Source organism: Harpegnathos saltator, unplaced genomic scaffold, assembly GCF_003227715.2.
Source record: "Harpegnathos saltator strain DR-91 unplaced genomic scaffold, Hsal_v8.6 scaffold810, whole genome shotgun sequence".
Lineage (NCBI taxonomy): Eukaryota > Metazoa > Arthropoda > Insecta > Hymenoptera > Formicidae > Harpegnathos > Harpegnathos saltator.
Genome location: NW_020230661.1, coordinates 258,969 through 281,331, shown reverse-complemented (window position 1 = coordinate 281,331; position 22,363 = coordinate 258,969). Strand labels below are relative to the sequence as shown.

General features: G+C 42.8%; 3 protein-coding genes across 10 annotated transcripts in view; 1 reads left to right on the top strand and 2 right to left on the bottom strand.

Moving 5' to 3' along the window:
• Nrx-1 (neurexin 1) overlaps window positions 1–22,363 on the top strand; it is a 497,229-nt gene that overhangs the window by 392,042 nt on the left and 82,824 nt on the right. For all 7 annotated transcript variants that reach the window (XM_019845315.2, XM_019845314.2, XM_019845312.2 and 4 more), the window contains 2 exons: window positions 5,889–6,211; window positions 6,508–6,799. In XM_019845315.2, the coding sequence (XP_019700874.2) occupies window positions 5,889–6,211; window positions 6,508–6,799 (615 nt within the window). The remainder of the gene's footprint in view (window positions 1–5,888; window positions 6,212–6,507; window positions 6,800–22,363) is intronic.
• Window positions 10,294–15,413, bottom strand: LOC105191679 (uncharacterized). Of its 2 annotated transcripts, XM_011155234.3 has the most exons (3): window positions 14,609–15,413; window positions 14,283–14,503; window positions 10,294–10,670 (listed from the first exon to the last, which is right to left on the bottom strand). In XM_011155234.3, the coding sequence occupies exons 1-2, from the start codon at window positions 14,866–14,868 to the stop codon at window positions 14,284–14,286; spliced, it is 480 nt and encodes a 159-aa protein (XP_011153536.1). In that variant the 5' UTR covers window positions 14,869–15,413; the 3' UTR covers window positions 10,294–10,670; window position 14,283.
• On the bottom strand, window positions 17,146–20,279 carry LOC105191680 (hypothetical protein). Its single transcript, XM_011155235.3, has 3 exons — window positions 19,565–20,279; window positions 17,470–17,640; window positions 17,146–17,310 (listed from the first exon to the last, which is right to left on the bottom strand). The coding sequence occupies exons 1-3, from the start codon at window positions 19,837–19,839 to the stop codon at window positions 17,232–17,234; spliced, it is 525 nt and encodes a 174-aa protein (XP_011153537.1). The 5' UTR covers window positions 19,840–20,279; the 3' UTR covers window positions 17,146–17,231.

The following is a 22,363-nucleotide window of genomic DNA, read 5'->3' as shown; positions in this document are numbered from 1 at the left end:
CAATATCTGTGATTGGAATGTCCTCTACAAAATTGTCATTAGACCCATCTCTTGCAAAACCCTAAATCACACTCCTGATACAAAAAGTGACTTTCCCAATGCAGGGGAGAAAATTCGAGCGAGAGAAAAAATCCTTTCAAATCGGAGCCATTGCCTCTCGACAGAACGCTCTCGATGGCTCAAAAACGACCGTCGGCTGAAAAATTCGCCCATCGATATTGCATTTCTCTGAGAGCGCGATTCCGAATTTCATCCGACGACGAATCCCCGAAGACGAAGGGACAGTGTCTGCCGCGCGCTGAGAGGGTCTGGGACTGCCTGCGGAGTAAAACACGAAGAGCGCCCGCGGTGCTGAGAGTCTTTGGTCCCGCGTGAGGGTATATTTTTCTGCTCCTCGAGCAGTCGCTGAATGATCAATACTCGGAGAAGTATCTCGCATACCGTTCGGAAATCCCGCCCCGCTGCACAGTGGAACGTTTGTACCAAAAAGTTGACCAAAATGGTTTTTTGACGAATTTCGGTTTAAAACGTGCTACTAATTATATATATATGATCATTATAAAGATTTCGTATAAGTTCTTCATGAAATAAAGTGTGCAAATATATATGTAAAAGTATTTTAGTAATTAAGAAAGTATAATATTGCACATCAATAAGTATTCAACTAGACAAACTCCAAATTTCTTCATCCAATGTGCATTCCATCCTTAAAATCAACATCATTTTTGTCTATTGGACGAATATCTCGTCTTCTTGGTGTAGGGTCAGTGTGAGAAGAAGCATATCCAATGTTTCCTGTTTAAAAATGATTTAAATTTCTTTCTTGGTACTGGTCTCATATTTGTTAGTAACGGATTAGAACTTCGTAGAAGTCTGTTGATTATGTCCATATTACAAAAGGAAACAAAAAAAACAAAAAGAAGTAAAAGGAAACTTCATGTCTAAATAACTTTTGGACGAAATCTAATTTGCGTTATAAACCAAAGTAATTACTAAAACTACATCAGCGGTTAATTCTTTCTGATATTTTATCCGGAAAGATGACCCTTTCATTTCATCCAAGAAACGTAACAGGGATATACCCTGAAGTATAACCAAATCCTTCGAGTTTGACATCGAGAACGCAAAAAGATACATTATTGAATGCTATTTTCGAAATCGTATATCTACGTGAATAACAATTCAATTGTAATAAATATAGTCTAAAACGTTTCTTCATACCTTCCCCGAAACAATCCATAACGACAAATTTCGCGCTGCCACTTTTAAGAACCTTAAAATTCTGATCGAAGGTCCTATGTTATAAAGCGCTGAGAATCGATGCGTGCAATACGAATAATATCCAAATTCCGACCAAACCAAATCACTTCGTGTTATCGCGAATGAACAAAAGCATAGCGGCCCATTATTCCGCAGATATTCAACTGTCTAGGACAGTCACTCTTGTAGAGCAGGAATGATTTTAAGAAAATTGACTATTGGCCAGCTTTTCAGGCCAAATATCCCACAGTGCGCCTGCGCGAATTCCGGCAAGAATTCCCATCCGATTGTGACGGCCACGTCGTCGTCGTCGTCGTCGTCGTCGTCCTCAGCGGCGGCGGCGACGGCGGCGGCGGCGGCGGCGGAGGAGAAGGATCCTGAGACTGTCGATTTTTCCCTGTTTACGCCGATTCGCCGGCCGTATTATTTACGAGGCCGGCAGATACGAGCCGGGTTGCCATCGATTCCCCGGCATCCAACGAACGGATTACAAATCGCGGTCATGCAAATGCGCTTTTTATCGAACCGACTCTTCGAAATGCACTTCACGCCGCCGCCGCGTCGGCTGCGTTACGAGGAAAGTGCATCCGGAATCGGCGATGGGCCCGACGCTCGCAGCATCCGCGGCACTCCGTCGCAAAGCGGTATTTCAAGTATAAAGTAAATTACACCGCCATCCCGCCGCCCCCGCAATTCCATCAGCGCCAAATACTTGTCTGAAATTCCGCCGATGCTCTCCCCCCTCTTTTCGGACGAAATTCGCCAATAGTGGACGGCGAAGAAGGACGAAGACCGCGGAATATATCGATACGTCGAAAAATACGTCAGGACGATTCAGTCGCTAGGCCCCCCCTCCCCCCTCCCCCGAAATCGACTCCCTCCGCGACGATGTCGCGTTCCTCGGGGTCGACATTTTTTTTTATTCGACGTCGCGGCACAGCTCGGCGGACCTGCCATATAAGTCGCTGCGAATCGACGCGAGACGAGTCGACTCATCGCGGCGGAGGACCTTCCGAGGGCGGGAGGGCCGCCGCGACTTGAAGAGCGATTCTTGCGACGATCTTCCCTCATGTGCGCGATATTCGATCACGACGTATATCGCCCTCAAAAGCGTCCATTTGGCGAATGTTTAACATATTTATGGCATGTAGCGCGCACCTCGCTCACCATCTCGTTCGCCTGCCCTCTCTCCTCGCGCTCGCCCTCTCTCGTTCCATTTCTATCCACGAAAAGCCGATCGCCCTGCAGCGGGAGGCATAAAGTTTCGATGTATTGCGCGCAATCGCTTGTAAACCTCGCCTATAATACACGCCTATCTAGGACGGGCCAATGTCTATAACCGATAACCGATACGACTCTCGCGCGCGCGCGCGTATGTGTGTCTGTGTGTGCGTGTGTGTGCGCACATACGCGCAGCACGTGTGTAAATTTGAGCTGGTGCGCGTGTGCCTGTTTGCGCGTCGAGTGCAGCAATCGCTGCATCCGGCTATGCGCTTTACTTTATTGGCTTTGCATTCGCGCGCATTTACTCTGTGAATAATAACCGCTACTGTAATTGCGATCGACAGATACCGCTGTTTTAACGTCGCTGTGTGCTATCGGTTTTATTAAAGTTCAGACGGAACGTACCACGTGCCAGCCGAGCGGTCGGTCCGCGCGTTGCCGATTGATCCCCGCGGTAACGCGAGAGAGACTCCTCGCGAGGAGCGAACTTTTCGGAATGACCGTTCGCCCTTTCAAGGGTTTGCTCGCGCCCGCACGTGTCGTTTCTCCGCCTGCATGTAGTCGGCAAACATCAAATTGTTGATGCACAGATCGACGGTGAATTCGATGATCGCGCGTCGACCATTGTCGAGGAAGGGCGTAAGAATTGAGAAACCCTTTGCACTCGAGAAATACTTCCATGTGTTTTTTTCCTACTCGACAATTATAAATATAATCTCCAAATTCGTAGAAAAAGCTATAAAAGAAGATCTTTATATCCCTTATGTTGTCGCCTCATTTTATCATTCCCTGTCTCTAAATCTGTTTCATGCCAGCACACCTGGCATTCCGAGTGCCAAGAGTCAACAACGGATATCCTTGTGACATTTCTCGTCCCTTTCAGGTTCGCGTTAAAAATATATCCATATAAAAATATAAAATGCTTTGTTGTCTAAGTTTGACTTTTATAAGGAATTGTAAACTATTTATTTTCATCGTTTGTCAATTCTGGTGCGAAGCATTCCTATCGCAAACATTTTTTTACGAACAATCGATGGATTATATTCTCGTTCAAGCAGATAGGGTGTGAATCCAACGTTAATCGAGTATCTGCTTATTTGAAATGTCATCCGATTATATCCCGAATGTTCGGACGAGTAATGAGTTGAAAAGATTGGATTATCAGGTGACATTTGAAAGAAAAAACACTAATACTAGCGAACACCAGAATGAACAGTAGAGAGGCCAGATAGAGGCAGTGCTGGTTTGCAAATCCTTGGATTATAATGACAGCATTAACAAGAAGCTGTACACACGCGGGGTATCCGGATATCTCGCCTTTAAAAGTGGATTATCGAGCGTTCAAGTCCAAAGTCGAGCAGAATGGGTGGATTATTGCGAGATAAGATAATCAATCGGCGGCGCGCGCTCATCGATCGAGGCGTAGCGCGGTGAAACGCTGACGTAATCGGGCACACGTATGCCGCTCGTATCTTATTAATATCGCTAATATGATCCGCACACGCTCTTGGCTTACCAATCAGCCCCGGCCGCTATCAAGAGGGTCTCGCTACAAAACAAACCCGCCGTCGCGCCGCGCCACTAGCCAGCGTGAAACAGCCCCGGCCTCGCAAAGCCGTCCGCCGGATCACTCTATTAAACTGACGGCGAGTGCCGGCAATATTGAGTTAGGTGGCAATACCCTAAATTGCTGCAGTAGCCCTGTGCACGGCCTTTACTTCACCGCACGTCGCTGCAATCGATCGCGCCGGGACAACGATAATTGCCGCGCAGCGCGCGCGCAAGACGCACGGTCGCGGCGCTTCATCGTCGTCTTCGGCTCGATGCAGGCCTGCGAATTTCGCGAATAGCGCGCGAGTTTGCTAGTGTTGTAAAAAAAAAGGCTCGTCGGAGCGCAACACCTAAAAGGGAAGAATAATGTCACGAGGATCACCCGTTGTTAATCCTTTGCACTCGGAATGCCAGCACTGCTGGCATGGATGTCTATTCCGGCAACTCGGAATGCTAGGTGTACTGCCGTCAAAAAGATTTAAAGATAGGAAGTAATATTAAGTGTATGCAAAAGTTTTAGTCTTTTCTTTTCAGCCTTTTGGTGTAATTATTTCAAATTTAAATATTTTCCTGCCGTTTGGCGGTTTTATAAAGTTGGTATTCAACTTTCTAAAACGTCATTCATTATGATCCATTGGGGCACATAACCTTAAAAATAACAGTTGATACAATGAACGGCGGAAAACTTTATACTCGACATTGCATTCGATATGAATTTCAGCAAGGAAAAGACGCTGCTAAATCATCTATTTGCTCTATTTTTGGAGCAAATATTGTGTCCCACAATACGCGGAAATATTACTTTCGTCGCTTTAAAAGCGATGATTTTGACGAGTGATCGTCCGCGCTCTGAACGCCACGAAAGCTTGAGTCGACAATTTGGAAGCGTTGTTGAATGAAAATCCATCCCAAACGCGAGTAGAACTTGCAGAACAGCTCGGAGTTGACTAAGCAACAGCTTCAAGGCAACTGCATGACATGGGAAGAATTCAGAAGCTCGGAAAATGGATGCCGCATGAATTATCGCAAAACAGCATCATCCGCCGGTTGAGTACGCGCGTCTCATTGCTTTTCAGACGGCGCAACAAAGATTCTTTGTCGAAAATTGTAACTAGCGATGAAAAATGGATCGTGTATGATAATCCTAAACGCAGACATTCGCGGATAAACTCCGGATAGCTTTCTACATCAGTGGCAAATATAAAGTTTCGCGTCGCTCATTGGTATCATTTGTTATTTTTAAGGTTATGTGCACCTTAAATCATAATGAATGGCGTATTAGAGTAGAATTCAATACCGACCTCACGAGAACACAAACTGGCGAGAAAATACTTCAATTTAAAATATTTTCTTTGGGAGCTGAAAGAAAGCTAAAATTTTTGCATACATTTAATACGAGTCGAGTTGGACGGACGGAATTCGAGAGAGTTCGGGATTACACATGGCAATCTAATTGCCTTGCTTTTTCAGGATTCTTTTCCAGGAAACGATTTTGCTAAATCTTTTAACATTTCGCCGATCTTTTATTCATGCAAATTTATTTTTAAATGTGCACTCGACTTGCAGTTTAGCTTATTGATGCACTCGTTCTTCAAAGTTCGTTAGCCTTCGTCCCAAATTTAAAGCTGGCTCAGAGTTTAATTTATTGGACTGGTCATCTAGCTACAACTCAATGAATTATATCTGTCACCTGATTCACTTGGTATTTCAGTCAGAACGTCAGAGGCAGAACTGTTTCTATTATGCAGCTGAATGAAGCTGTCGCTGTTTGAGACAATGTCTATATAGAGCGTACCAGTCAACGCTTGATCGTGCGTTAATGAAATCTAACGAGACGTTACTCGCGGTTGCAGTGGAGACCCAGCTCGGCAAGCAGAGTACCCTAGAATTCCGCACTCTCCACGTGGGCGGATACCTGCACGCGGGCGAGGACATACCGCACTTTGTGGGTCAGCTGCAGCAGATCTGGTTCAACGGCTATCCGTATCTGGAGATTGCGCGCAGCGCCGGCAATCACGAGTCCTCGCATCAGGGCGTCACACCCATCATCAGGGTGAGCGGCAAATTCGGCAAGAGGAACCATCCGGTGCATCATCCGGTGACCTTTACCTCCAAGCACACCTTCGTCGGGCTGCCGGTACTCAAGGCGTACGTGGAGACCAACATCTACTTCCAGGTGAGATCCATCCCTAAACATCTTATCTCTAGTTGATTACTCGTGTCTGCCAGTGTGAATATTACTCGCCGCAGTTCCGAGGCTCAAACAACCGAGCTTCGGTGACAATATTCGCTGTCGTTTGAAAGACATCACAGCCGTCACGATCGCATCTTACCTTCCTCCGCTAATCTTCCTTCTCGCGATATTCTCCGGCAACACAATCTCACGAGTATCTCCGTCTTCCTCTTTCCCCGCGGAGGAGCCAAAACCGCTGCGTCTCGACATCTCATACGTATACACACGTTACTTTTCAGTTTAAAACACGCGAAGCGAACGGCTTGATCCTTTATAACGCCGGAAGGGAACGTGACTTCATCGCGGTCGAGCTGGTTAACGGACACATCCACTACGTGTTCGATTTGGGCGACGGGCCCGTCAGGGTCAGGGACGCCTCCAAGTCCAAGTTGAACGATGGCAAGTGGCACGCCGTCAGCATCGGCAGACCCGCCTCGAAGAGGCACACTCTTGCCGTGGACGACCACGTGACCGTCGGTAATAGCCCGGGCAGCAACGAGAATCTCGATCTCGACGGCATCTTGTATATCGGTAAGTAAAATTGCTGTAATTCGCGAAGACGCAAAACAAAACTCGCACGTACAGAAAGATGCATATCGCACTCAAGTAAATTTTACGAGTGTATAAAAAGTACCGGGAAGACGAAATATTTCGAAAATTAAGCATTTTAGAAACAAATATTTCAGATAAAAGTTGTATGGTTTTAAGGGGAATGTAAAACAACTATATTATTTTGTTCAGATTTTGTACAGATGGCGTCACTTTCGAGATATACACAGATCATTACTTTTCTTAAATGGAAATCCAATTTTTTATTGTATCATCCTTTTCTACCAATTAAGTTGAACAACTTTTGTTTGAAATAGTTTTTTATTTGCCTAATATTTCTCAAGATATTTAAGAAAAATTTAGTAACTTTTACAATATTTAATATTTAGTTATTTTTCATTATTAGATTGTTTTTCAATATTTACGATACCTCTCGCTAACTGTTTGTCAGAAGAAGAAACATTACTAAACTTTTTTATTTTATTTGATTTCAAGAATATATTGTTACAGTATATATATATATATATATATATATATATAGTGCCCTAACTTTTAACTTATTATTAATTTATTGACCTTTGGAAATTTCAAAATCATCAAATTAACAAAAGGGCGCTATTGTAATAATATTTTCTTGAGACTAAATAGAATAAAAAACTCTAGTACCGCTTTTCTTCCGAAAATAGTTTACGAGATATCGTAAGTTAAATATTAAAAAAAGTTATCAAGTTTTTGTCAAATATCTCAAAAAATATTAGTCAAATAAAAAATGTTTCACACACAAAAGTTGTTCAAATTAATTGGTAGAAAAAGATGATATGATAAAAATTGAGGTTTTCATAACCAATGAATATACTTGTGAATATCTCGAAAATGGCGCCATCTGTAAACAAAATGATATAGTAGTTTTATATCTCTCTTAAACCATATAACTTTTGTGTGAGACATTTCTTTCTAAAATGCTTAGTTTTCAAGATACTTCTCCGTCCCGATATTTTTTATACACCCTATATATATGCTTTTTATTTCGAGTACTTCGTAAGTTTATCTATTCGCGCATCCATCGCAAGTTCGTCATAAGCATCAAACCTACTCAAAAGTCATTCTGAGTCCTAACAAGTGTCCTAATTTACTGTAAAACTTTAGTGAAGAATATTAAATTAAGACAAGAATAAATTAAACCGAACGAAGAATTCGGTTTGCTCTCTAGATAAAGCGCGAGCTTTGTAAGATTCTTGAAAAGAAGGTCAATTTTGCTCTCGAACACATTATAATGAGCATTCCAACATTTCTGATGAGAATATTTTAAGACTATCGGCAAGTAGATATTCCTGGTTGAAGAAAAGCCCGCTGCTTAAAAGAGGGAAGAAGCAAACTGAATTCTCCTCTTCGCAGTAGAACGATCCCTTTTTCTGTGCGCTCCCCGCGGCGGGATATTTTTTCACGTTTATCCAATTTGCAATTATAACAATCTGAGCGCGCGTTTGCGTGTACGTGCGCACGTACACGCACGCTCTCCCTCTATTTATCGCGCACGCACACGCGGTACAATTAATTAGGATTCCGTCCGGCGATCCCATTGGAGATATTGCTACGATGAAACAACAGCGTGTGCCCGATATTAATTTAATTTAATTAGTCAGTTGTAATGTACATCTGCAATCCGTTTACCGTATACATAAGTTCCGCTGCTGGCGCGTTCGATTCTTCATTAGACCACTGAATCATTAAGCATCTTCCTTTCGCTCGCGCTGTGTACAGTCACGTGCATTAATTCGCGCCGCGAGAGCAGAGAAGCATTGTTCCCCCATTCCGATTCTCATTTTCATCCGGCCGGAAATTGTTAGAAGAAGCCGTAAAAATGCAAACAATAGACACGTTCCCAAAACCGATGTGTGTTTCCAAAATATTGTAAAGAATTTTTTGGGCCACCGCACATGAAATAACATAGATATGCAAATGTACAGCACAAAATCGTCTCGACCAATGGGCGTCTAGAAAAAAGTTATAATATACTCTGTAAATCACCATGGCAACTTTTTCCTAAATGCTCATTGGTCGAGGCGGGTTTATACTATGCATATGCATCTATGTCATTTTGAGTGCGATGGCCCTTAGAGCGGATTCACACCTTGGCAGGAAAACAGAAAGAAGAACAGCAGAAACCAAGAGAGAGAGAGAGAGAGAGAAAGAGAGAGAGAGAGAGAGAGAGAGGTGCTGATAGCAAGCTCTCTCGCAAGAGAGAAACAGAGCGCGACTTTTTACTGGATGCTGCCTTTCTTTCTGCTTTTCTGTCAAGGTATGAATCCTCTCTTAGAATCGCCATGTGTTTGTTTACATTTCGCGCTAAAACCCGACTGGCTTCCGCCAGATGGCAGAGAATGACGGCCGGAGTGGGGGAGCAACATTTCTCCACTCGCGGCGCGAATTAACGCACATGACTGTACACTCGACTCGCTCGCGTTCGCGCATTGGTTAACCGATGTGAGGCGCACGTCGTACGTGAGAACATATAAGTTCAGCTGGCGCGACTCCGAGAACATCGAGGGAATATATCCGGTTTATTTGGGTATAATCAGTACGCGCGAATTTCGCTGCGTTTCCGTGCACGGCAAAATGGCGCGCGATATAACTGCAGCCGCGTCAGCGCTCGCGGTGGGGAGGGCGCGAATTCCGCGCGCATTTACGGCGGTGCTGTGTTGTCAATCGCGATGATGTTACACCTGCAGTAATTCCCTCGAAGCGCAGGCTTTATCTTGCCGCGCAAATAACCGAGTGATTAATAGCGCGCGATGTACCCGGGCGCGGTGCCGCTCGATAAGTTGCGACCGCCTTTCGCCGCAATTTGTCCGAATAAAATAACGCGCAGCGCGATGCGCGCTCTCGCACTCACGCCAATGTTAGCGCGAGGCTAATTAGTCCGCTATCGCGTGTCGGTTAACGCATTGAATGCCGTAACCCGCGCCCGGTGACCGGCACTCTCTTTATGACGCGCCATCGCGACTCGATGAAGTTCCGCAAAGTTCACCTTTAGAGTGTGAGCGGAAAGTCTTCTTGAAATTTGTGTGAAATCGTAGAAATAAATGTGAGTTCGTAGAAATAAATATTGTGAACTTAATTAAATAATACAATAGAATTTTAGATAATATTAAAATATATCAGAAAATACAAATTAAAAACGATTTTACGAATTTTTAGGAGGGACTTTAGTGATCCCATTTCGTCGTTTATGTTTCGAAAATAGGCTCCATATTCTAGAGTTTTAATTATGCAGCATTATTTCCAAGCGATTTTTCAACAGCCGCGGCCGATGGAGGAGACCGGTGAGACGGGGCGAAAGATGTACGCGTCGCAAATTCCATTCACGCGTATCTTTCTACCGTATCTTTCTATGGGAAAGAAATAATTATATGCAAAGAGTGCAACTGAATTTTCCGTTGCCTGGCAAGAAGGAGAGCAGATGGAAAAGTCGGCAGTTATAGAGGCAGAAAAACTTGATTTAATTGCCTTTGTTTTCAATCATCGCAGTTAGTTTTAATACAGCCAAATGCTCAGATGAGTGTTTTTTCGCTGACGATAATGGCGATATCGTTTCTCGTCGTCGAATTCTCGTCTGGTCGACGGTACTAATTGATACCTTTTTTCTGCGTGTGTCTGTCATCGATTAAGCTCTCGACGAAAGTCCCGAGACGAAACGCATACGTCGAAGATTCTGTTTTCCTGTAGCGTTTTAGTCGCGATAGGCGAAGCGGCGCCTCATAGCAGCATCACCAGATCATTTCAGTTTCAATTGGGATCGGTCTCGGTAAACGAAGCAATGTCGATTAAACACTCGGGCGGCCGCTTTTACATTCTACAACAAACGAAATGTGCAACACGTGTCATTACGCTGATCGTACCAATCACACTGAAAGAAAAAATGGTCACTACGAATTATAGTCATTTTTTGCACCAACCTTCTTCCTTGGTTGTTTTAACAAATAAGTGTTAGCAGCAAACATGCGAATAGATTTTGTGAGATATTTATTTTTACTTTTTTATTGGGGACTTGAATAAGTTCTCGCTGTTTCCCGACAGATGGTGTTATCTTAGCCTTTTTGCATCGGGCAATACTACAGCCAACTTCGTCGTGAAGCTCCATCATTAGGCTCGAAATGACAGTATATGTTATTCCGCCGAAGCGTAAACAACATATTTTTTCATAGCGTTAAACATGTCGAATTTCGTGCCAAAAAAGAGTATTTGCGGGGAATTTTACTGCATTACTTTTTTCAAAAAATCTGCAGTTGAAGCACATAGAATTCTTATGGAGACTTACGGCGACCATGCTCTGTCGGAAACAACATGCAGAGATTGGTTTAGACGCTTTAAAAATAATGATTTTGTTGACGATAAAGAACGCTCTGGCGCACCGAAAAAGTTTGAAGACGAAGAATTGGAAACATTACTCGATGAAGACCCATGTCAGACGCAAAATGAACTTGCAGAATCATTAGGAGTTGATCACACAACAGTTGCCAAACGTTTAAAAGCATTAGGAATGATTCAAAAGCAAGGAAATTGGGTGGGCCGTACGAATTGAAGCCAAGAGATGTTGAATGGCGTTTTTTCACGTACAGCTGCTCCAACGGCAGAAAAGGAAAGGTTTTTTTGCATCGTATCGTGACTGGCGATGAAAAGTGGATACACTACGATAACCCGAAGCGTAGAAAATCGTGGGGTGAGCCCGGCCATATATCAACATCGACGGCAAAGCCGAATATCCATGGTTCCAAGCTCATGCTCTGTATTTGGTGGGATCAGCTGAGTGTAGTTTTATGAGCTCCTCAAACCCAACGAAACTATCACGGGAGATCGCTATCGACTACAATTGATGCGTTTGAGCCGAGCATTGAAAGAAAAACGGCCGCAATACGAGGAGAGACACGACAAAGTAATTTTGCAGCATGACAACGCTCGGCCATATGTTGCAAAACCGGTCAAAACCTACTTGGAAACGCTCAAATGGGAAGTCCTATCCCACTCGCCGTATTCACCGGACATTGCTCCTTTCGATTACCACTTGTTCCGATCGATGACTCATGGCCTGGCTGAGCAGCACTTCCATTCTTATGAAGATGCCAAGAAATGGGTCGATTCGTGGATAACCTCAAAAGATGAGTCGTTCTTTCGACATGGTATTCGTATGCTGCCAGAAAGATGGCAGAAAGTAGTGGCTAGCGATGAACAATGCTTTCAATGACATGTTCTTTACTAATTTTTTTAAATAAAGCATTCATTTTCACGAAAAAACAGCGAGAACTTATTCAAGTCCTCAATAAGTCAAACATCGTGTCTAATTGACGAACGATGCGAGCCGATTTTAAGCGGAGTCCCTTCCGTTTGACGATTGAACCGCATAAACCCGATGGAAAGATGCTCAATGAGGATTGATATGAGCGATTTCAAAAGAGGATTTTAATGGAAGTTCAGTCTATTGGCAGTTGATATGGGCGAATATAATAGACCGAGTTCAACCAAGACCGCGATTAGTTTCGCTTAGCGACGAATAGCATTAGTGACGAATGGCGTTCGTCGCTGAACGAGTCTCGATTGAATTTGGTTATATTAATCGTCAAACTAACGATTTTGAAATTTTTCAAGTTAAATCGTTGATCGAACGTCCTTTTATTCCTTTCGCTTTTATAAATCGTCGATTAAACAGACCTCGCTTGAATTTCCCCGAATCGATTAGTTGAATTGAGACACACTCAAATTGGTTATTCCAATTAGAAAAGTTCGATCGACTTTTTTACAAACTTGTACTGTGAAGTTTCCGTCAACAACGTTATAGTGGCGTTTACTACGAGAACGGATTTCCTGACGAGCTTTTCTCCCTTGCAATTACAGTCACACGTAGCAGACATTTTTTTCCTCAATGCATAAATAATTATGATAAATGCGTTCTGTAAATAAGAGGACACTCGATATTATCGTACGTGGCCGTTGACGTAGTGTTATGCTTTGTGTACGCCTTGTATATTTTGTAACGCTTTGCTCCATATAATAACTGGAATATATCAATAACGTACGCTTTTCGATTACGTCGGAGTTAATTTTCTTTCGCTTGAAATAAAACCGCAAAATGTTCGTCGCCAGTTTTATTATAATTGCCATGTCGAATGTCGGAGAATCATAAAGATTGAACGATCCTACCTGCCCTACATAATATGGCTATACATATACAGAGTGTATAAAAAGTACCGAGGCGGCGAAAATATCTCGGAAACTAAGCATTTTAGAAAAAAATGTTTCAGACAAAAGTTGTATGGTTTCAAGTATGGAACATAAAACAACTATATCATTTTGTTTACAGATGCCACTTTCGAGATATTCACTGATTATTACTTTTCTTAAATGGAAACCCGAACTTTTTATTACATCATCTTTTTCTACCAATTAATTTGAACAATTTTTGTCCGAAACATTTTTTATCTGCCTAATAGTTTTTGAGATATTTAAGGAAAATTTGATAACCTTTTCAATATTTAACTTGCGATATCTCGTAAACTATTTATCGAAAAAAATATTACTAGACTCTTTTTTACTTTACTTGATCTCAAGAATATATTGTTATATAGCGCTCTGACTTTTGTTAATTTGATGATTTTGAAATTTCCAAAGGTCGATAAGTTAATAAAGTTAAAACACTTTTCCCTTGAAACCATACAATTTTTGTCTGAAACGTTTTTTTCTAAAATGCTTAGTTTTCGAGATTTTTCGCCATCTCGGTATTTTGTATACACCCTGTATATATGATATATCTGTTTCCCTAATTTAAATTATTTTTAATAATTAATCCTTAAAAGCTACATTAAATATCCATCCAAGTTATCTTTTTTTGTTATTATAATATTATATGAGAATTGATCCGTCTTATCGTAATATTGTCCCTACTGATAATATAAATAAATACCTATAAAATTAATATTGTCAGTGTGGTTACGTTTTTTAATAAAATAAAAAATTCGCATGGGATGAAATTTCATCCACAGTAGCCTTTAAAGGTTAACTAATTAAATAATTACGTAATAACTTAATAATTTTTCCAATAAGCGATCGAAGATCGTCTCTACAGCGAGGGAAAACTGTTTGCGGTATTCGTGACTGTAATGGCACATTGAAATATTTATAGCCGGGGAAAGCATTCTTGTAACAATCGCTACTATAGTGTTAGCGACAATCGTCTTATGTAGCTAATTTTACATAGTATTTTATTTTATGTAACATTTTGATCTCATGTAATAATTTTATTTCTCTTGTACGAACAATGCCATATCTGTTCGTTAAGACTTGGATTATTTTTTATTAGCTTCTTAGTCTCACCGATTGTTTAGCAACATCTGCTAATTCCATGAAAATGACTGTAATTTCCGTGAATCATCTCTTCCGCTTGGCGTAAAAAGAGACAAAAAAGACAACTCACATTACACGACAGTTCTACAACGTCCCACTTCGTCCGGCTTCTTTCCTTCCGGGCAGAATGAGGGCGCGTAAATGATATTCCTGGAGCCGATGAGCGGAATCCTGTCGGGCATCACGATGTCGGGCATCACGATGCCGTCCTCATCGATCTCGCGCATTCTTTCGCTCGATTCGTCGTATTCCAATCGAGCCGAGTCTTTCTTCCCGTTGGTCGCCGCCGCGCTAATTCGATTCGTGACAGAAAAGCCGTGCAAGATTATTACGATGTTACCGAGTGTTGCGCCAAGACGCGACTCGGATCGCGCGCTCGTTCTCGCTCTTACGTACTTGTAATTATTCATGAGGTACTTGTAATACATCCAATAGTACCAGTTGTCGGTCGGTCGGTCGGAGATCCTCGTTACAGAAACCTTCCTCGGCGCTCGCTGACCACCATATTGCGCCGTCTTCCACTTGTCCGACACATCGTTCAGGTTGTTCGCTGGATCCCCCGGCGACGTCATCGTCGACGAGGTGCTGAACGTCGAGATGCTGACGATCGTCGCGATCAACAGCAAAACCCGAGGGACGTGGCCGTAGGAGCGCATAGCGGACGACAATCCACGCGCGATATCGATTTTTAGAAGGGAAGAAAATAGACAAAAGAGAGAGAGAGAGAGAGAGAGAGAGAGAGAGAGAGAAAGCAAACGAAAGTCCCGTCGCCTCGGCTCGTCGTATCAGGACGCGCTGCGCGATGCTAATGACATTGACGCTCGGCCCGACGCACGATACGCGCTTCGCCGCTGTGAATAGTTGATAATCAATAACGATCTCTCTGGCTGTGCGCGCCACTATTATCGCGTTATCGCACGCAGCTGGCGGTGATTTCTGCGGATTGAGTGCCGGATGAATCGCCCGGCCGGCCGCGGCGGATGGAATCGCGCGCGCGGGGGTTCGATTGACGATCCGATCCCGAGTCCTCGAGTTCCTGGCGCACTTTCAGCGCGGCGGACGCACGGCGGACGACTGGTCCGGTGGAAGCGCGAAATAATTAGTCCTCCCGCGTCTGTGCTCGCAAACTTAGCCGCAAGACTAGCGGCGTTCCGCCGGGCGCTCGCGAGCGAGCGAGCGCGTTTCCGCCTTTGCGGCCGCAGCGCAGCGCGCGACCGCAAATGTAAAATTAAATTCGTGCGAGTGGATGGGCGCCGGGGGCGATTAATGCGATTTAATGACGGCGCGACAAACACGCCCGCCGTGAGATAAGCGAAACAGCTGGCTGATAAGAGCAAGACCGTCGCCGCCGCGCGGAAGCGCGACACTTGGCGCGCGTGCGCGCGGATGTGGTGAACACCGTGGACATAATTAAAAATAGGCCGGCCGTCGGAATGTCCGAAGGCGCGAGTCCTGAAGATCATGTTGGACAGGGGGAGAGAGAGAGAGAGAGAGAGAGAGAGAGAGAGAGAGAGAGAGAGAGAGAGAGAGAGGGAGGGAAAGAGAGAGAGAGACAGCCTTCGCCTTTTTCTCTATCTGATCTCTCCCGTCCCTTTCTATCTGATCCTCGTTGCTAAACCATTGGTCATGTTCAGTCTGTTCTTATTATGTCCGCGGTTAACCCTAATTAGTCGTAATAATTCACGGCGGCCCCTCGGCGCGGCCTCGCTAGCAGCGGATCGCGGCCGCACTTGTTCAATCCTAATCCGGCGTTTTTCATCGTAAATCCACGTGCGATTTAATCCTGACGTCGGCTTCTCTCTCTCTCTCTCTCTCTCTCTCCGATTCCGAGCTCGCGGCCATGTGTTTTTCGCAGCTGCAACGTGCGCGTTTTATCTCGTCGCGCGACTCTCCCCGGACGACGGTTCCGCGTGACAACGACAATCGCGTATTCTTCTTACTCGTTCTCATCCATTAATCGCGAGGATTACTTAATGTCGGAATCTTCTCGGTCTCTGACGTAACCGCGACAATTAATTCGAAGGCTGCGCGTCGATTGTTGCGCCTGTGTTGTTTGAACAGTCCGCCGGACTTCCCAATGAGGCTTTAATGTTCGCCCGGCTGATTTTTCCGATCGTTTTCTGATCGTGTCTGCATGCAATATGATGCAACGCGATACAATACGCTGTATCGAATTGCCAGGGTAACAATTAGCCAATTAATTAACGATTGTTAATACATGTGCGTACTCGGAAGCAATGACTGGACGACTGATGCAAACTAATGATTCTCTTTGATCTCCGGTGGATTTTCACGATCGGGAAGACCACTTCTCGAAAACAATTCGTTGCACGGATTCGTCGGAATGAGTAACTCCGTTTACCATTGATCGAGAAGTAACGAGTCTCGTTACGTTTTTTCCACGACTTTCTCACCGAGACACTTTTGAGTACATTTTTTCGTAATTCGCCGTTGCCCATTTTTTACATAGCTTTATCTTTCATGTGTAAAGTAGCGAAGGAAGAAATATTCATTACCGCCGGCGTGAAGATGCAATTGCGTTGTCGTTGTCATTATCAGTGAACAAAGCAACGTCGTCGGTGAAATTAACTTCCGACGATAACGCCATTAAGCGTAACGCGTTATTCCTCGATCCTGAATAAACTTCAAGGCTTCTTCGTCGGAGCTTAGTGTTCTACGAGAAAGAACCGACGTAGTTCTTGAAATGAAAAAAGAAAAAAAAACACACATGCAACACGCGCGTAAGAAGACTGCATGGAGGGGATCGGTCGATTTAATCTCTACAATAGAAACGTCGGCGGGGAGCTATTCTACTAGCTGTATCTACTCTGTTATCTGCTACAGGCTAAATAACGATTACGCAAGACAATGTCGCAACTGTGTCGCGTGTCAGTGGAATTAATCCGTGTGTTGTCGAAATACAGGACGCATTTGAAATGTACACGTGTCCGTTACCTGGTGACATTGTTTTATTTATAAAATGGAACAGCTCGATATATATTTTCAGTGTATTGATATCCTATGGAAGAGCGAGGCGGGTAAACGGAATGCGATTTGGTCGTTTAGTCTTTCGCTCATTCAAAACCTCTTGCGATAGTCTGCAACAGAAAAATCACGCAAAGCGTTAAGTATTCAAACAGTGCGATAGTGCAACTGAATATTCATTTTGCGTATGTTTCGAAAAATCGGTGGGAACATCTGCAAGTTCGGATCGGAAGCTTCTTTCTTTCGTTTTGGGGAAAAAAGTGTTCACTCACATGAGGGGTCTGCAGATTCCTTTACTGTCCATCTCTTGGCCTTCCGGGCAGAATGGTGGCTGCATGATGATATGCTCCAGTTGATTGAACTTCTCACGCTTTGCAATCTTATCCTGCAGTCTATCCTCCTTCCTCTCGTCTGCCGCCGAATGCGTCTTCGCCGCGAATTCGCTGTCAATTGATTTGTGATAAAAGCCGCACTGAGATAATTAACTCTAATGTCAGTTAACTGGCAAGGAAGGCCGGACAAGCCACAAATCCGGAAAAGTTTGCGCAAAGCGAGTACGCGCCAGCTTAATGATACAGCTATTTTTTATTGCAGAGGCAAAGCCAGTACACAAGGAGTAAAAATAGTCCTTCAGAGAAAATATAATTTTTTATATTTTTGCTAAAGTTCTGAGACTATAAAATACGCGAGACAAGTGTTAAACAAAATATTTAGAGAGTAGTACTTTATATAGGATGTATAAAAAGTATCGGGATGGTGAGATATCTCGAAAACTAAGCATTTTAGAAAAAAGTGTCAGACAAATGTCTTTCAGACAAAAGTTGTATGGTTTCATAAAATAATTATATCATTTTGTTTACAGACGGCGGCACTTTCGAGATAATCACTGGTCATTACTTTTCTTAAATGGAACCCTCAATTTTTTATTCTTTTCTACCAACTAATCTTTTCTACCAATTAATTTTAACAACTTTTGTCTGAAATATTTTTTAATTTGAACAACTTTTGTCTGAAATATTTTTTTAATTTGATGATTTTGAAATTACTAAAGGTCGGTAAGTTAACAAAAGTTAGAGCATTATTTTAACAATATGTTCTTAAGACCAAATAGAATAAAAAAGTTAGTATCACTTTTTCTTCCGACAAATAGTTAACGAGGTATCGTAAGTTAAATATTGAAAAGGTTATCAAATTTTTCTTAGATATCTTAAAAAATATTAGGCAAATAAAAAAAATGTTTCAAACAAAAGTCGTTAAAATTAATTGGTAGAAAAAGATGATATAATAAAAAATTGGGATTTCCATTTAAGAAAAGTAATGATCAGTGAATATCTCGAAAGTGGCGCCATCTGCAAACGAAATGACATAGTTGTTTCATGTCCCCCTTGAAACCATACAATATTTGTCTGAAACATTTTTTTCTAAAATGCTTAGTTTTCGAGATGTTTCGCCGTCCCGGTACTTTTTATGCATCCTGTATACAGAATGAGGTACCTAAAATAGGCCGCTTAAAACAGGCCAGTTGTATAATTTTGAAAATATGCAAGATAAAAATGAATGTTACATGTAAAAGTTGTAAGGTTTTAAGCGACGCATCACATAGCAATACTAGTATGACTTCTGGAAATTTCAAAGTCATCATGTTAACAAAAGTTAGATGTAACTATTGTAACATCATATTCTTGAGACCGAAGGGAATAAAACAATGTCTAGTACTACTTTTTCTTCCGACGAATAGTTATCGAGATATGATAAGCCAAATATTGAAAATGTTGCCAAGTTGTTCTTAAATATCTCAAAAAATATTATGGAAATAAAAAAATGTTTCAAACAAAAGTTGCTCAGATTAATTGGGAGTTTCCATTCAAAAAATTCAAGATTCAAAATCTTTCCGTAACCTCGATGACGCTGTTCAAGATCATACTGGTATCACTACGCGATGCGTCACTTAAAACCCTGCGACTTCCATATTTGACATTTTCTCTGTCTTGTATATTTTCAAAGTTATTCAAAGTTATTCACCTGTTTTAGGTGCCTCATAATCACCCTGTATAATTTGCGACGTTGTAGCGAGAGATGTCGAGAAATAATGTTTCGAGAAGCATTCTTAATCTTGAGACACTACAGTGTAACTTATTCTCATTACAGTGTCGCATAAGATATAAAATATTTAAAAAAATGTTCTAGTTGCGATGCATTTGTTCCATATTTTTGCAAAGATTATAGCAATCGCCGAGTCTTCCTTGTAACATGACACGAAACATTTGACGGAAGCGCCGCTACGTATTCGAGATGTCAAATAGTGATGTCACTTATTAAATCGGTGCATACCGGTTTGGTGACATCACTCTGTTGATTGATACGTACTCAAGATTTTGGTCGACGTATTCAAAGTTATCGACGAGCTCAGACTTGTGGTCTAAAACCTGATTCTCTCTCTGCTTTTGAGGCTCCGTTCGTACTTGGACCTCCGGGTTCACCATCCTCCACCTGTCCGACAGATCCTGCAGGTGTATATTCCAGATCATATGTATGGGCTTCGACGAGATCCTGGGAGACAACTCCTGCGTCTCGACGATCGCCGACGACACAGAGAGGTAACTGATCGAGATCGACAGGAGAACAAGGTCGCGTAGAGGCATGACGACCGATGCTTTCCGGACGTTTGAGACGAGTTGGAAAAGAAGAGAGAGAGAGAGAAAGCAAACGATTTATCGTATTTTCGTCGAGCTGGCGTACTTGCGAAGACGGTATATCGGCGACTGACTAAAGTGCAATATCAGTCTCGTGATTTTAACTAATCACGAGACACCGCTCTCTACGGCCGACATCCGGCCGTCCTACCGCAGTGCATCCGCAAATGTTGAGATTATATTCTCGAACTGGATAGGATTATTGGAAGGCTCATTCCGACTGAATGGCAGCGCGACAAACGTATCGCCCGTGATACGCGACTGATAAGGAGCATTGAAGGAAAAAGAGCGTGGATGTGGTTAACTCTCGTTTAATTATCCTCAGAACAGGATGCGCGCTATCAACAAACCGAGCCTCCCGGAAAAGAAGAGGAGAGTAGAGGAAAAAGGAAGAAAGCGAAGAAGCGACAGAGTAGAAGAAGAGGAAAAAGAGGATGAAGAAGGAAGGAAAAGTCACGAATTCGCCTACTCGAATTTCCGATTTCTGGTTCAGAAAAGTGATAAAATCACATGAAAACTAATAACAAAATATGCTTTTCCACGTAAAAAAAAAACCTGATCTTTCAGAATCTGGAGTCATAATTTTGGAATTATCAACTGATAATTAAATATGACGGCTCAAAGTTGACAAAAATTTTTTCATCAACTATGAGCTCTTTACCGTGGAGAACTTCGAAAAATTTTGTCCAGAGCTGTCAGGGACAATTGAATTGACAGAGTTTGGCTACTCGAGGGATAAACAATGATTATTGATTTTATTTTTCAACTGATTCAAGATGGTGGATGTAATATGGCGTCTAAATACACGAAAATCATACTTCATTGCGATTTATATTGTGTGAATAGTCATTTCTTATGTTTTTGAGGTTGCTGAACACGAATCTTAGATCCGTTTCCAATTTTGCAAAATGGCGGATACAATATGACGTCCGAGTGCCACGAAAATCATACTTTATTGCGAATTATGTGTGTGGGTACTCATTCCATATATTTTTGAGATCGCTGAACCCAAATCTGGAGATGTTTCCGCATGGGAAGAATGCATGTTCCTCAAAAAAATCTGAGAATGGGTACAAGATATTTCGTTTTGGTACGTGGAATGTAATGTTATTCATAATCATCATTATATATTGACGAGTGTCATACTGTCTTCCTCAAAATTATCTATTATATTTTTTCTGAATATTTCCTTCAATATATTGGGTCTGCATCCATGCGCGTACATTATTGGTATGTTCAACATAAATGAACTTATCGAATTATGATTCAAGACTCGATCTTTTGAACTGCGACTCTACCTTCATCATTCCCGTTAATTTTAAAGTTGTCTCACCGATCTTAGGCCGCTGCTTGTAAATAGTACTTCTTTAGATTCTAAAGATATTTTATGAATAATCATATTATTCATGTGATTAGAAGAACATTCTTCCCATGCGGAAATATCTCCAGATTTGAGTCCAGCGACCTCAAAAACATATGAAATAAGTACCCATACACACAGTGTTCGCAATGAAGTATGATTCTCGTGACATTTGGACGCCATATTGCATCCGCCATTTTGCAAAATTGAGAAGTAATGGGTTAATAATGCACAAAGCGAAGAAGCAAATAACTCCGCTCAGCCATCTCACGCGAGTCGTGCGTCCGATCGATAATTATTTCAAAGGCTCGCCGGCGAGCTTCCGCGGGATCGCACGAACGGCGATAACAAGGGCTGTCGCTCGTGAGAAATGCGATAAAGCGCGCAGTCGGAATTCTTCGCGATCGACATCTCGCCCGACGTCGGTGAGCCGCTCGTGACGCATCGAGATATTTGCATTTCTAATTAACAGCGTATCAAATCGATGCGTATCTATACGCACTAACGATCTGTAATTCAGTTATGGGATTAGCGTCGCGCTATAAATCACCATTAATTAGATCGATATCGCTGCCGCGCTGGTCCGTTGCCATTGCTTAATTCGTTAATAAATCTATCGATCATCGTCTCGCACCGGCATAAATTAGCAAATCAGCCATCAATTATTCTTCAATCGCGATCGGGCAAAACCGCGCCGGCGCGGCCGATCCATAAATTGCCAGGCAGAACTCGATTCCGGCTGTTCGTAATTTTCAGAATCATCGAGCCGCTGAAAGCAAAACCACGATCGCGCGCTCGACCGACCGACCGACCGGCCGCGTTTTCCGGTGCGCGGTGATCGTTCGATCGGCTAAACCGATCCTCGATTCCTCGAGCGTCGAGCGCGCGACTTTTCCGAGACTCGTCTCGAGCGTGAAAAGTCTCCCTCTATCCTTTATCTCCACTCCGACGACGAACGAATCGTGAATTTTTCTCGTTAATCCCGGCCATCTTGGATTTTCAGTCGACGTGAAATTTGTCGATTGTGATAAATAGCGTGAAAAAAGCACGCGCGATCTCGCCCGTGAAATCCCTTTTAAGCGCGGCAATGCGCGCGGCTGAATGACAGCGCCG

Excerpts from the sequence above, each read along its gene's own strand:
- LOC105191679 (XM_011155234.3), bottom strand. The coding sequence starts at position 14,868 with ATGCGCTCCTACGGCCACGTCCCTCGGGTTTTGCTGTTGATCGCGACG. Across the intron at positions 14,504-14,608 it reads TACCTCATGAATAATTACAA|CGCGGCGGCGACCAACGGGA; the intron begins GTACGTAAGAGC and ends GAATCGAATTAG.
- LOC105191680 (XM_011155235.3), bottom strand. The coding sequence starts at position 19,839 with ATGCCTCTACGCGACCTTGTTCTCCTGTCGATCTCGATCAGTTACCTC. Across the intron at positions 17,641-19,564 it reads TACGTCGACCAAAATCTTGA|CGAATTCGCGGCGAAGACGC; the intron begins GTACGTATCAAT and ends ATCAATTGACAG. Across the intron at positions 17,311-17,469 it reads GGAATCTGCAGACCCCTCAT|ACTATCGCAAGAGGTTTTGA; the intron begins GTGAGTGAACAC and ends TTTCTGTTGCAG.